At 31.8% G+C, this 16198-nt stretch overlaps 2 protein-coding genes across 2 annotated transcripts; both read right to left on the reverse strand.

Moving 5' to 3' along the window:
- Positions 1–5030: 5030 nt before the first annotated feature.
- Positions 5031–5795, reverse strand: LOC11432104 (probable phosphopantothenoylcysteine decarboxylase). The gene is made up of 2 exons (XM_003623775.3): positions 5450–5795; positions 5031–5327 (listed from the first exon to the last, which is right to left on the reverse strand). The coding sequence occupies exons 1-2, from the start codon at positions 5786–5788 to the stop codon at positions 5031–5033; spliced, it is 636 nt and encodes a 211-aa protein (XP_003623823.1). The 5' UTR covers positions 5789–5795.
- A 2702-nt stretch (positions 5796–8497) lies between these two features.
- Positions 8498–10035, reverse strand: LOC11432105 (phosphopantothenoylcysteine decarboxylase). The gene is made up of 3 exons (XM_003623777.4): positions 9954–10035; positions 9053–9473; positions 8498–8767 (listed from the first exon to the last, which is right to left on the reverse strand). Exons 2-3 carry the CDS (start codon positions 9398–9400, stop codon positions 8498–8500), a joined length of 618 nt encoding a protein of 205 aa, XP_003623825.4. The 5' UTR covers positions 9401–9473; positions 9954–10035.
- Between the last annotated feature and the right edge of the window lie 6163 nt (positions 10036–16198).

Consider the following 16198-nt stretch of genomic DNA (forward strand, 5'->3'; position numbering starts at 1 on the left):
CGGCACACCTAAATATTTCCCTAAAAAACTTGTTTCCTTGAAGCCACATAAAAGCAGCAGCTGCTGTCGTACTCCTCGATGCACATTTTTGGAAAAAAGCATACTTGTCTTCTCTTGACTCACTTGTTGCCCAGACAAGTCACAAAAAGTCTTCAAAGTATCAGTAACACATTTCATCTGAGATGTAGTTGCTTCACCATATAGTAAAAGATCATCAGCAAACATTAGATGGGATATCACTGGACCCCTTCTTCCAGCTCGAAGTGCTTTCCAACGACCTTGGTTAACTTCATGAGTGATAAGATGAGACAATTTGTCCATGCATAAAACAAATAAATAAGGAGAGATGGGATCCCCTTGTCTAATACCTCGTTGAGGTCTGAAATACTCCGTCCTCGCTCCGTTCCATTTAACATTTGTTTCAACACTTGTAACACCATGCATGATTAAATCAATCAAAACATCCGGAAAACCAATCTCCTTCAAAGTCCTCCAAATAAAATCCCAGTTAAGCATGTCGTATGCTTTTGCTAAATCAACTTTGATAACAAAATAACCTGTTCTTCCTCTCATCCGATTCATGCTATGTGCCAACTCTTGAGCCACAACGATATTCTCATGGATACTACGTCCCGGAACAAAACCAGTCTGATGCGGTGACACAATATGAGGAATATATTCTTTAAGTCTCCCAACAACAACCTTACTCACTATCTTATAAATAGTGTTGCAAAGCGATATCGGACGAAATTGACTCACAAATTCCGGTTGATTAATCTTCGGAATCAAGCAAATATCTGTTTTGTTAACCGTGCTTATTTTGTCAGGCTCTCTCCACACATCTCTAACAAACTCACAAATATTCTTTCCTACAACATCCCAAGATTGGTTGATGGATGATTCAAATCAAGAGTAGGACGAAAAATATGAGAAAAGGAAGGAGAGGATTTGATTTCCTTAAATTAATCTTATTTGAATCTCTTTTTTACGAAGGTTTATTGCACTATCTTGTACCTTTTTGTTTGGACCAATTAAATATATATACTTTGTTAAGGATGTCCTTTTTTGATATATGATAGGATTTTGGCAAGTGTACCAAAACTATCGAAGCAATAATCAAATTCATATCTACGAGGACCGTTGTTAACTTCTACTCAATAATTTCATTAACATAAAGATGTATTAAATTTATGGTTGTCCTAGACAGTTTGATTGGTTTCATAAACTTATAAAATAATGCAATAAATTGGTTGAAAAATTAGATTAAAATCAGTTGATCAAGCCTTGGAATCCTTTACTACTCACTGCGAATAATTTGCCCCTCTTCTCTCTCAAAGTTAACCTAGCTTTATGACGGATTAACCTAATAGTTTTGATCAATCTCTTGAGTCAAAACTCTTTCCTAGGTTATAATCTCTTAACCTCTTAAGTCAATTCCTAACTGCCGAAGCAATGTTTAGTTCGTTAATCCTAAAGTCATAACTCGCAATTTTCTATCTCTAGTTTCATATGTAAATGTAAACAAAATTATTAGTTCAGGTTTAATAGACAGGGCTACTAGTCAATTAAGATCCAAAATCAATTGATATAACTAAGAAGTTAGGGCTAGTAGTCATACACAATTATATGAAAAGCATTAAATACAAACAATTTTGAATAAAAATTAGATTTTCACTGATATCAAAGAGAGTACTTAACAAATTACTTAGGTTCATCTCATGGCTCAATCAATCTAAAAGTTTAGCTACTCATAACTAAGACAATTAACAACATAAAATTAAATGAACATACATAAATCAGAACCAACAATGAGTTGGTGTGAGATCCACTGCATGTTCTTCAGTTCCTGGGTGCCTTTTATGCCTTGAAATCGTCTAAAAATCGAAGAATTCTTGCTCTGAATTCCACATGGCAACAAACTTAAAGCTCCATCGTGGCACGATCCATATGTGCCACGTTTTTTCCTGTGATGAAACTCAAAGTTCCACGCTCCTCCTAACGTGACACGATACAGGTCCATCGAGGCACGATTTTTCCAGCAGCTCAAACTTCTGAAATCTTCTCCAAAATGTGCAAAACTTGCCCATTATATTGTCATATGACCTCTTCACATTCGTGACAACTTTAAGCTCATTCTACCATGTAAAGCATGCAATTGACTCTCTAAATGATACATAATGACATAAACATGACTAAAAACGCTAGTGTTGGTCTACAATCATCACAACCCCAAACTTGCATCATTCCTTGTCCTCAAGGAATCTACTTGTACATGAGAAAATAACAGTAATATAATAGCTTACCAACAATTGATATTTTCAAAACTTCACTCCTGACTGGTATAATGATGTACCGGATGCCTTGCTCACACCTCCAATTCCTCAACTCCTTGCACAAGTTTGAAAAGAGTTCTACAGTCGACATGCAGGTCTGCAATATTACCGTAGGCTTGAAACATTTTTAAACTGTGAATCAAAGTCAAAGTCAAGTACACACTTTTAAGGACTTTTTGGGTATAACTGGGCATGGGTGAATATTTTTGAGAAGTAGTATTAAACAAGCAATAGAGTTAAGCTCACTCTCCTTTGTTAACGGTGATAAAGGATACTAAAAACCAAATCCCCCAAATTATCAACAATTGAGTGCTAGAGAACTTTGTTTTTCATTTTATTTGAGACATATGAGCAATTGTTAGTCTCAGATAATTTTTTTTTTCTTTTTTTTTTTTCTGCACAATTTGAGTGCTTTTTCTTGTTTTTTTTTAAGAGACATCTTTGTCATCTCTTAGTTCTCTAGTACCCTACCTTAAACCTTACCTATATAGCTAGAAAGATGATAGAGACAAAATGGATCAGATCGATGAAAATGACAACGAAGCTGCCACGATAAAAGCCAGAAGGAGACACGAATACAGGGGAAGGAAACAGAGACAACATGACTAACATAAGGAAACATAGACGAGATCGAAAGGAAACAGAGATAACATGGGTCAAATGGAAACGATAAAGCTTATGCGATACAAATTGGAAAGAACCATGGACAAAAGTCAGAAGGAAACAAAGTCATGGAGAGATGCAAAGAAGAAGAAAGAGCCATTTTTAACACAGCCATAGGGTACCATGAGAAGTGAGAACGATGAGTTCCAATTAAATTAATAAAAAAAAAAAAAAAAGAGAGTTATTTAGCAAGCTGTACTACCGGTTAAAGGTAAAAGCATTAGAATAAATTATGGTGTGGCTAATAATTGTTATCGCTGTGTGTCAAAAGAGTGTGTTGGGCACTTAGCAAGGCTTGTATACTATTTACCTTTGTAGTGGAATTGCATGAATGTCTTTGAAACGCGATAAATAGTCATTGAATGTCAAACCAAAAATATAGGTATATTGCACACATCCACTCCAAATAAGAAAATTCTCTTATTTTGACAGAGATAACTTGTACCACACTCATATTTAAAATTTCATAGCAAATAACTCTACAAGAGCATATTCCTAAACCTCGCCAACTTTATTATTTTTGAAACATAAAAGCTTTTGACATTGGAGGAAATGGTAGAAGGATCTGCCATTTCTCTCATATTAGTTGGCATGTGTTCAACAGGTTGGATAACAGTAACACCAAGCTTTTCAATCCTCATCAATTGTTGTTCTGTGAAAGGATTTCTCCACATGGCATCATTCATTGACGGTGCAACAAACATCGGCTTCTCGTAGTCCCATGCTCGCACAATAGTCGTCAACAGATTGTCACTAAACCCCCCAGCAATCTACAACACAAACACCATGTCTCAAAATAGTTAAGATCGGCAATGTTGTAAAATCAAGAGTCCAAACTCATTTCATCTATGTGAATTCAACTCGTAATATGTACACGACATTTATACTATAATAAAGGCATCAACTGATCAAAAACTCAATATAGTTTAAATTAACAATGAAATGTATAAACTATATATATAGTAACATTGATTGATTACCTTGGCAACAATATCTGCTGATAAGGGAGCAATGTCCATGATGTCAGCCCAACTTGCAAGCTCAATGGGAAGCACAGAATCACCTATCTTTTCCCACTCAAGATCATCATCAGTATATATCTTCATATTCATTGGAAGTGAATTCTCATGCAAGATACTAACATAAAATTTGTGTAGTTCATAATATCAATGTATTTTCACACATCACTAGTATATAAACATAAATAATCAAGATCTACTGAAGAGCAACAAAAATTCGTAGAAATATTTTAATTCATCTAATTTAGAGCCTAGCTCAAGTTTGTGAGGAAAAAGAGCTCTTACCTTAAAAGATTTTCTTCTTAGCACGAAAACTCTACCGGCTTTGGAAGTGTTTGCAAGCAGAAAAAGAGTTCAACGCCTTAGGTAATGAGGATGATGTACGAGTGAGACTAAGGGTAAGAGATGGATATTTTTATAATCTTAGGGAAACAAATAGAATGAGAGTTTTGGAAGCCAAAATAATAGGAACGTATCACAAGTTAGTTATCAGAATATGATAAGCGTTAAAGCCAAATAATTTGAATCGCCAATTCGATGCCTTAAAATAGTTTTATCCTCGAAACTATAAAGTCTCTAAAGATTATGGGGAGCTCGCTTATTTAAATAAAATCATCGAATAGAAGAATCACTTTATAAAAAAAATATAAGTTTAAACATCTCTAAAAAAAAGAAGTTTAAACGCTATAACACATAAATAGAATAAATATCGATTTATACAAGTGAATAGTAAAAATGAATTGAACGGAATATCTGAAAACAGTCTATAACTAAAACCTTTGTGCTGCGTATGATATTTACTTTACAACGAGTCAATGTGGAACTTAACTCAAACTTGCTACACAACACCAAAGTAATAGTAAATCCAAACATGCTTTGTTCTTTTATTTCTATATGCATTCATAACTGCCAATCTTTCTGTTTGTGTTACTTTATTGATTTTGAAGTTATTTCAAGGAACTGGAAAATTACAATATATGTTACACTTGAAAGCATATATGCCACAGTTGATTTGTCAACAATAAACCACACCAGGTTTCTTTTTCAGAATGTTGTAATCATAAAAGACTCTAACAGTTGAGTAAATCTTAGAAGGATCAGCCATTGAACCAGTATTTGTATATTCTCCATCACTTGACTCATGTGGTGGGATGAGAGTAATTCCAAGCTCATTAATTCTCTTCAAATGTTTTTCTGTCAAAGGATTTCTCCACATTGCATCATTCATTGATGGTGCTACAAACATTGGCTTCTTATAGTTCCATGATCTCACAATACTTGTTAGCAGATTATCACACAACCCTCCACCAATCTACAAAACCAAGATTGTATAATAGTTAATATAAGATATAAAAGAACTCTTTCAAGATTGGACGAAGTTAAATCTAGACTTTCCGATCTTAATTAATCGGCCATCACGGATAAATTGATTACCTTGGCAAGAGTATGAGCAGATAAGGGAGCAATGAGCAAGATATCAGCCCAATTCGCAAGCTTAATGTGAGCAGCAGTATCACCTAATTGTTTCCAAGCTTGCCATTCATGTTCATCAGAAAATACAATCACACCCTTTGGGATTGAAGCTTCAGAAATAAAATGACAAGATGGTTTTGTGACAATTGCATGTACTTCTGCCCATTCCATAAAAGCACGAAGAACGAGTCCGAATTTCATAGCAGCTACACTTCCACAAGCACCAATCACAATCCGAGGCTTCCTCTTAGCATCAAATTCATGTGTAACAGATTTTCCAATTGCACTTGTAGAAGCCATATTTCAACAAAAGCCTGTAACATATATACATGCCTTAAATTTGTTAATATATACACAATAAAGATTCATTCTTTTTACACAACCATATATAATTACATCTCAATAATTTGCTAAGTATAACATCAAGAAAGTATAACATGAATAAAATAGAAATAAGTAAATAACACAAGCACATTTTATAGACCATTTATGATCACACACACAGAGAGAAAGAAGAAAGAGAGATGTATCTTGAATCACAAGAAACTATATATTCTCTTATACACTTGCAAGCCGTTGAAAGAATAAAAGAGAAGAAGAAGAATGAGAGTGAAAACGAAGTTTTTCATGACCTTGTTGTTGTGAGTTCAGAAACAAAAGAACAAAGACTAATCTCTCTCTTTCTCTTTCTCTTTCTTGTAGCTTGCATTCAGAAAAAGGACTCTACAAATTTTTTTAATGAATTTTCTAAGATCAATCGCGGGATTTATATGCCTTGTAAGTTGTGTTGTGAGAGGTTTGTCTTGGAACTTTATAAAATGAAGCGTGCTACTCAAGCTATTCATCATACCCCACATACATAGCATTATGTATAAAATGTCATTTTTTATCGGAGCCTGACCATGTTTATATTATCAGTTGTGCTGCTGGGCCTTATGGATTGCTTGCAGAAATATGAGATTTTTATTTATGTATTATACTTTTTTTTTTTAAATATAAAATTATAGAATTTTGATTTCAACCATTATGTTTACACATTTCATATTTTTCTACATCAATTTAACACTTTATTTTATTTTTTATCTCTCTATTCATAAAGCATCAACAACTTATCACATCTATCTATTACATCATTTTTTCTTATGTCTTTCACTCTCAAAGTGTATATACCCATATGAATGTACATTACACATTTATACGCGTTCTTGAATTCCCGTCTAGAGCATTTGTATTGGCACATACTGCTTTCTTGTCTATGTCCTCCATCAATATGAGATTTGTGGTGCGATCTGACCTTGTCTCAATCATCCATCATGGTTTTAGCTAAGACCGATGCATATATAATAGGCTTAATTACACTTTTGGTCCTCGTGTTTTGGCCTACTCATGAGATTGGTTCTGCCCTTTTAAAACATAATAAAACTGTCCTTCAATTATCATTTTTATTGCATTTTTCGTCCTACCCCCCATTTTATCCTCCAAAAATGCACAAATGGCAAATGAAGGCCTATGTGGCATTGCCAATTCGGAAAATGCTATTTACATGTCATTAAAACAGGAATTTTTAATTTAAAAAAAAAAAAAACAATTTTATCATTTCAAATATTTAAAAAAACAAAAATTAAAAGAAAGAGGAAATTGAAATCATCTCCTTCATCAAATTCAGAAACCCTAAATCCCAAATTGGGTTTCAATCTTTTCAGAAATCATCTCCTTCATCCTCATCGTTTTCTCCTTTCTCTTTTTCGCAACTTTCTCTCTTCTTCCTCCTCGCTTTCTTCTTCAGTTTTTCGCAAGTTTCTGACCTGTGCTTGAAATCGAAAATGTCACAAGAACCGAAAAAACCCTAATTTCTGAGATTCCTTACATACCTGAAACAATACTTTGGGTCGATTTCTAGGTCCGTCCATGATGGTCCATCTCCAACTTTTGCTTTACCCTTACCTGCCATGGTCGAATCGAGCTGATGGAAGCAAGGAAGAAGAAGAAGAATTTTTCGTTTCTAGGAAGCAAGGAGTAGAGAAATCGATTTGGGATTTTGAGAAACTAGGGTTTCTATTAAGTTTCCCCCTCATATATCTTTAATTTTTAAATTTTTATTATTTCTGAAAATGTTAAAATGTTTTTCCATAATAATATAATTAATTTCTCCAATTTTATAAATGATATGATCCACATATGCAGTGCCACATAGGTGTTTCATTTGCCACATCAGTTAAAAATCTGACACATCGGCGTTTTTGGAGGATAAAATGGGGGGTAAGACGAAAAATACAACAAAAATGATAATTGAAGGACAATTTTGTTCTGTTTTAAAAGGACATGACCAATTTCGTGAATAGGCCAAAGCACGAGGACGAAAAGTGTAATTAAGCTTATATAATATAACCGATACCTTTTTTTTTACTTTCTTGCCAAAAATTTCTTAATATATATATATTTTTTAAAAAATTAACATTCATGTTATTCTATCTTACATTCACATTTTTTTGTTAGGCCTCATTTTAATGTTCGCTTTAGACTAAATGTGAGAAAGAGAGACATGTTGATGTGCTCCATAGCAGGAAGCAGATGAACCACTTCAATAAGGAGAGACAAGAGAGTCGCAATGGCACAAAATCCATTGTTCACAAAACTAGCCACATTTTTGGAGTAAACCTCAACAAGAACAGAGAGAGTAAAGACCTGGTAGGAAAACTTAAGGTATATTTCTAAAATTAAACTGAAGTTGTTTATATTTGGACCAAATGTTTTACCTCGGTCATAAAAAATATAAAGAAAATTCTAAGCAAAACAAAAGAGATAACTTGTAAAAGAAGTTAAGAGCATGCTACAAAGCAACAAACTCATACTTACATTTTCATATCAAAAAAGTATACATGAACATATTCCAATGTGTACAAGAGATCAAAGAGCATGCTACTATCCAAAGCAACACTCTAGAAGACAATGATATTCTCTTGTTTTTCACAGTCCGTTAAAACATTCTTCCTAAACCTCACCAACAATTTATTTATCTTTCAAAATCTTTGAATCATAAAAGCTTTTGACGGTCGAAGAAATGGTAGAAGGATCAGCCATTTCTCTCATATTAGTTTGCATGTGTTGAACAGGTGGGATAAGAGTAACACCAAGCTCTTCAATGCTCATGAAGTTCTGTTCTGTGAAAGGGTTTCTCCACATACAACCATCCATTGATGGTGCAACAAACATCGGCTTCTCGTAGTCCCATGCTCTCACAATGCTTGTCAACAGATTGTCACACAACCCTCCAGAAATCTACAACACAACACCATTCCTCAAAACAGTTAAGGATGTAAAAATCACAAGGGCAAACTTGTTTTGTCTATGTCAAATCGACTTGTAATGTATACATGAAATATATACTACTATAATCAATGCATCAATAATTCAAAATTTCAATTTCAATTTCGATTCAAAATTTTCAAACAGGAGCACAACTAATCAAAACCTCAATGTAGTTTAAAATAATTATGAAATGTAAACTTGGCAACATTGTTCATCATATGACAGTAGAAAGTAAGAGCTGTTGGGATTGATTACCTTAGAAAGAGTATGTGCTGATAAGGGAGAAATGACCATGATGTCAGCCCAATTAGCAAGTTCAATGTGAAGCACAGAATCACCTATCTTTTTCCAATTTTTCCACTCAGAATCGTCTTTATATATGTCATGCCTGTGTGTGAACAATGATTCTGCTTTCTCATGAACAAGAAATTGCAAAGATGTTTCTGTAACAACTGCTCTTACTTCTGCCCATTCTGAAAAAGCATTAAAAACAAGTCCAAATTTCATAGCAGCTACACTTCCACAACAACCAAGTAGAATTCGAGGCTTCCTCGGAGCATTAACATGTCCAATTGCACTTTTTGAGTCTGAGTTAGCCATCATCACCAAGATATTTTAACAATGTCTTTAATCCTAGTTCTTATATCATACGTAGCTCGCTCAAAAGACCTTATGCCTGTAGCATCATGCCCTAAATTTGTTAGTATCCACATGAATGCAATACAACATATGACAAAACCAACCATCACAAGTTCTTTAATATACACAAATGGTTCAGATCAAAAACTGTAATTGTCATATTGATTATTGAATATTAAATAATTGTTCTGAGAATAAAATGGAATAGACTATAACCTTAGAGCATCAATAAAAAGGGAGTACATAAAAAAAATAAAAAATATCAAGAACAAGAAGATTCATTCTTTCAAGGATTCACAATCAAAAATCTCATCTCATAAATTTATCAATGCATAAATCATTTCTTACAGATCAAATGAATATATTGAGTCATTTCTGATGATCAAGAAATTCTGTTTGTGATGAGTTTGGGCTAACAGAAATAAATACTAACACAGTAGAGTTGAATCTTGAGCCACAAGAACCATGATTGGAAAACTCATCAACAAAAAAACAAAAAGAATGAAAGCATCATAACCTTGTGATTGTGATCAGCTCTTTCTCTTAGCATTCAGAATCAGAAGAACATAGACACACCAAGTTGAAACTCAAGCAAGATTTTAGAATTTTCTTAGAAGAATCTATGAAATAGCGGCGGCTTTTTATAGCCTTGTGTTGGACCTTTCATTAATTCCAAGCCCTTCATATTAGCACTCATATTTCATGAATTCCAATCGTGTGTGATGATGTACAGTGACTTGTCTTGGATGCTTAAAAGGGCCTGAAGAGAAAAAATCACACATTTTTTTGAATGCTTTTATTTCTCAAAGATTCAGTCACTGTGCTTCATGTATAGTTTGGAGTGCAAGCTACTTTACATAGAAGTTAAATGTAGACGTTGAAAATAATTGTCAACTACTCCCTCCGTCCCAAATTATATGTCGCTTTAGGAAAAATATTTGTCCCAAATTATATGTCGCTTTACAATACCAATGCAACATTAATGTTACTTTTCCTATATAACTTTAACTATTTATTATTCTCTTTCAATCTTTCATTATTCTCATTCTAAAAAACTCATAATATCTATTTTCTACACAATATTAATTGCATTTCTTAATATGTGTGAAATGCCCAAAACGTCATACAATTTGGGACGGAGGGAGTAATTGTAAAGGTTTTAGTATCCTTTTGAATGATTATGAACATATAACTACCTCTGGACTTGATGTTTTATGTTTCATACATACTTGGTGTATGTATGAAAGAAAAGAGATCTGCGGTTGATAGCTAAGGCAATAGAGCAAAATTCTCTTCACTTTATTTGAGATATCTTTTAATCTTACAGAATTTGAAATTTTTATGAATGCATTGTCTTTTTTTTCTTTTGACGAAGAATGTGCTGTCTTTGTTGTTGAATTCTCAAATCCATCTTCTTTTAAAAAAAAAAAATTGAGGAAAAAGAAAATTTTATTAGTTAAATTAAGCCCTCAAATTGTATTGAATCTAAGATATAACTAGTCAAAATTTACGGTATCAAACAAACACATGTATATGTCATGGTAGATATTTATTAGTTATATATGACAATCGATCTTTAACTTGATGTATTAATATTTATCAATCGTTTTTGTGGTGGTGCGACAAGAGGTAACTTGAACATATGTATACAGATTAAAAAGCACATTAGATAATTGTTCTGAGAATAAAAAGGACAAGACACCTTTGAACATCAAAACAAGTGAAGCATTTATTGTACAAAAAGGAGTATACAGATTAAAGAAAGATTCATGCTCTGTGGAATCATAATCAAGCCCTCACAAAAATGGAGCATATATATATATATATATATATATATATGGAAATGCTAACCGGTGCCCCCGGACACTGGTTAAGGATATGAAAAAGGAAATTATATAGTAGTCAATGTATTGAAATTGTGTAATTAATTTATAATAAAGTCAAAAACAATTTTCTTTTATGGTAATAATTCCCTTTTATGGTATGTTTAACCAATACCCCGGGAACATCGGTTAGCAGGACTCATATATATATATATATATATATATACCACAAATTTATCAGAACCATAATCACACTTGATTAATATGCAAATGAAAAAGCAATTTGAAAATTAACTGTTTTTTTTTAGATTATCCTCTCTTATTTAGAGGGTATTTTACCATATCAACTAATCAAAATGTAATATACATTGGCAACATTAAATGTCACGATATTTGGAGATATATTTTAGTAGAATTTTTTTGGCAAAATTACACTTTTAGTCCTTTAACTTAATTTCAGGTAACAGTTTGGTCTTTTATCTTTTTTTCATTTCAATTTGATCCTTTTTGTCCATTTTCATATACATTTTCAAGAAGATGATGAAGATTCAAAGGAAGAAGATGAAGATGATGAACATCTTTATCATATTTTTGGATTTTTTTTTTTTCAGTTTTAATAAAATATATTTTTAAAAATAAAATTATGTATTTTTTAATAAAAAAAAATGCGAAAAAAGATGTATATGTGCTTTTAAGAGTGATAAAGGACCTAAACGGGAAAAAATAAAGACAAAGGACCAAAGTGTTACAAATAAATAAGATAAAGGAACCATAATGTAATATTGTCTTAATTATATTTAGGTGTTCAATCTTAATTAATTTACACTACATGACTGACTTAGAACAATTAAAATTTCACATCAAATTTCTTTCATCTGAATTTCCTTAAATTTATCAGTTATATTCATAAAATTTATTCCTCCCATTTTGATTGTTCAATTTTGTCGTTCTCAACTGCCGCATTTTTCAATTTTCGTGAGAATCGTCATGATTTCAAATATTGTAAGAATTGCCTTTATTTCCAGTACAACGTCAAGTATGATGACTTGATTTTTCTTTTTGATTTGATTTTTCTTGGTTGTGAGGTAGTTAATTATAACAATGGAGTAAATCATCTGTTCTACTTTGAGGGCTGCTAGCAGGTGTTGCCGCTGTGATGTTGTGGGAGTTTGCTAGCATTTTTTTGGTTGTTGCTGAAATGGTTATGTGATGAGGCTTTTGTTCTTTTATTTGGACTTAAAATCTTTTGCTGATAGTGAGACAAGTCTATGCGTGTTAACATATTTTATTAGGTTGGCTGCTTAAATAAAAAAAATAAGTCACGATACCTGACGCGGTTCTAGAAACAACGACAATTCTCACGATAATTGGAACGAAAAAATTGAACAATTAAAATGTGAAGAAAAATGAAAAAGAAACAAAAATTGATCAATATGGAAGAATAAAGAAGAAGAAATTTGAAAGAAGGAGATGTTTTTGTTCTCACGTTCGGGGTTTTGGAATGGAAGAAATTTTATGAATGTAAATGATGAATTTAAGGACATCCAAATGAAAGAAATTTGATGTAAAATTTTATTTGTTATAAGTCTTGTAGTGTAAATTAATTAAGATTGAACACCTTAATATAAAAAAAAAAATTAAATCATTTGTTGTTTCAAAAAAAATAAATTAAATAAAAATTAAAAGTACTAAAAGTTACCTTATGATTAAGATTAACTCTCCTTCAAAAAAAAAAAAAAAGACTAACTTATTTATTTTTAGAAAAAATCTACTCATTTATTTGACATTTAATGTTACCTCTGTATATTACATTTTGATTAGTTGACATCATGAAAGTGTAAATTACTCTCTAAACAAGAGAGTGTAACGTAGGTCTCACCAAATTAACACATGCATTTTTACGGAATCAGACAAATATTACAAAACAGATCATACAAATATACAAAAGTAACACGTGCATGTTCTCAATCACCGATTAAAAAAAGATTCATTCCTTTTACATAACCATAAAACCTATAAAATAGGATGCTCGACTCTCTTTTTAAAACAGCCTGTAAAATAAAAACGTAATTTTTTTTTGTGTAGCTAAACTTCATTAAAAAATCAGAATCAGAAGAATTTCTAAACATGAAATGAAATAGAAAAATTAAGTGGAAGAGAGGTGAATTTTACCTAACAATGTCGTTTGGATTTGTCACTCCTCCGTTGTGGGAAAGGGGAAAACGAATGGTTACGCGAAAAAGAAATAATTGTTGTGATTCTTTTAATGAAATAGTTAAAAAGTAACTAATTAAGTAATTATATAAATTGGGGGTGGTTTGGTAGCATCGTATTTTTGTCCAGAAAGGATAACTAAATCTAGAAAAAACTCAAACATGTATACGGAAGAAAGAAAAAAAAGCAACATATTTTGTTTTTAATTAAGTGGAATGTGGATATTAGACTTAATTTTTTTCAGCCTATAGCTTTTGAAGATCCGACTTAATTGAGCTTCTTGCGCACCCAAAATCGGCCCTCATAATCACATCTAACTCATTATTTATAAATAGAAATAACAGTTATTTTGTACCCAAAAATAACATCAACCAACCGATTTGACTATTAAGAAATTAAAACCTTTTTCTTATAAATGGATCACCTAAAAAGGTCATCATAATTAATGGGTAAAGTTTTTCTAGTTGTATGTACATGTAGGACAATCCATGAAGGTCACATTTATACATCTTTTTCTCGAAAGAAATGGGTTTGAAATTGGAATACATATTAGAGTGGTTTGTAATAATTTCTTAGATGTAGTTATCTAATCCCATCTAATAATACCTCCAAATTTGGCCATCATTGTCTTAACTCTTAATCAATGCTTCAAGAAGAATGTGGGGAACGGATCCCACTATCATGTGTAGGAAGCAAGGTAGTAGTGAAGACACCACAACACAAAATATAAAGGAAGAAATAGGCCCATAATATGGATAACCATTCATTTTCTTGACTTTATTACCTTCATCAACAACTCAAGTTTTAGGATTTGAGAGATTAATTCTTGTGATCCTCATGTGTATCTTTGTGTGTATGTACATGCATGCATTCATGAGTCACAAGTAATTAGATAGATAGGGAAAGGAGAGAGGCTCAATTATTTATGGAATTAACTATTTTGAAAAAATCAGACATGAAATTATCTCATCTCATTATAATAAATCATAAAGAAATATCATCACAAATATACATACATAACTCCAAATAACATAGAATAAAGAACTCAAAGCTTTTCTATTTTGACTAAGTATTTTGCAACACTTTTTAAAATATCAATCGATCATAACTTCATATCATTATAAACCTTTCTTTTATTACAAATACTGTTCAAATCTCACACACGGTTGATTGTAGTGGACAACGTAACTTTTTTTAATTTTTTTTTTTATGTGTATGACAATTAAACTCTAAAAAAGATACATAAGTCCAACATTTTGATGTGGATACTCAATGGCTGATTTGATACTTTGTGTTGTAAATTCAAAAGTGGGTCCTTCACTTTCAATAAATGAAAAACAAAAATGCAAATTTGGCTGGCTACTCACTCGTTTGGGGGTTCAACTTTTTTTCTCTACTATTCACATTGAATCCAAATTTTACCATTTCTTTTAGGATATTTACATATATCTGTACAATTAATACTTTTTTCTCTTGGATATTTTGATTCATGAATGGATTTGATCCATATTGCGGCTCTTGAATTATTTCATCATCTTTATATACTAGATTATTATCTTTAAGAAGGTCCAAGGACCAATCAATGGCCTCATTTCTTAACAAAAAAAAGTACCCAAAATACACACATATATAGGAGTAAAAAGTGGTAGTGAATGGAAGGGCTACACTAATGATACTTCGCAAGAAGCTGTTTTGAATATGAAGTGTAATTGTCATATAAGATAAGAGTAGGACATCTGCTTATTGAAGCATTGGTCACTTTCCCAGTTTAGAAAATAATTTTATAATCTTCCAAACTTGAAACTATTCAAAATATACAGTACGTTCTTATAACCAGTAATTCAGCATTTCATCCGGATCGACACACAAAAATAAATTAAATTACCCATGTTTTCAATTGCATATGAAATTCATGCAATTGAGATGCTCATACATAACAATTCTACGACTAAAATCGTTAATAATTGTGTCTATATCAATATATTCTATGATATCTTTCTCAATACATAAAATGGTTAAATCTTTCTACATTTACTGTGACATTATCAATCTCAAGTAGTTTTTCAATATTAGTGATATGTTCACACTATTCTCGCGTTAGTTACTCACTTAATTAAAGCTTTCCATCATTCACTCTATCATTTGCTAAAATACTCTTTATGGATAAAAAATAAGAATATGAAAAATGCTTAGAAAGTTTGTCTTTAAAAAATGTGATATTCAATTCCCTAACATGACATTTTTCAATTAAAATGTCTTTGGTTTTAACATCAAGATTACCTCAATTTTTAGGATCATACATATCTAAAGGATGGATGAAGTGGTCATTGATACCTACATCAATATTTGACGCATCAAGAATAATATCATTGTCATTGATGGAATTGTCATCATTCAAATTTTCATTAGATTTTTCAAGATTATCTACAACCAATCTATCACTATTCGAAGACTATTATATTCCTTTAAAGACAATTTTTTTTGTTAGCATCATATCGGTACGAAGTTTCTACCGTCGTTTAATATTGAATCTCCGTTGGGGAACTTGCAGGGCACATAAGGTGGGTTCTCCCCTCTCATACACTTGAAAAATATAATTAATATCACTTAAAAATTAAATTGACAATTGAGAGATAAATAGAAAAGTTGTTGTAGAGCAAAAGGGGGAAGTAATTTAAGAATAACATTTAAACTAGAAATAAGAAATGTAAAAACAATCAACCAA

Source organism: Medicago truncatula, chromosome 7 (assembly GCF_003473485.1).
Source record: "Medicago truncatula cultivar Jemalong A17 chromosome 7, MtrunA17r5.0-ANR, whole genome shotgun sequence".
In the NCBI taxonomy this organism is placed as follows: domain Eukaryota; kingdom Viridiplantae; phylum Streptophyta; class Magnoliopsida; order Fabales; family Fabaceae; genus Medicago; species Medicago truncatula.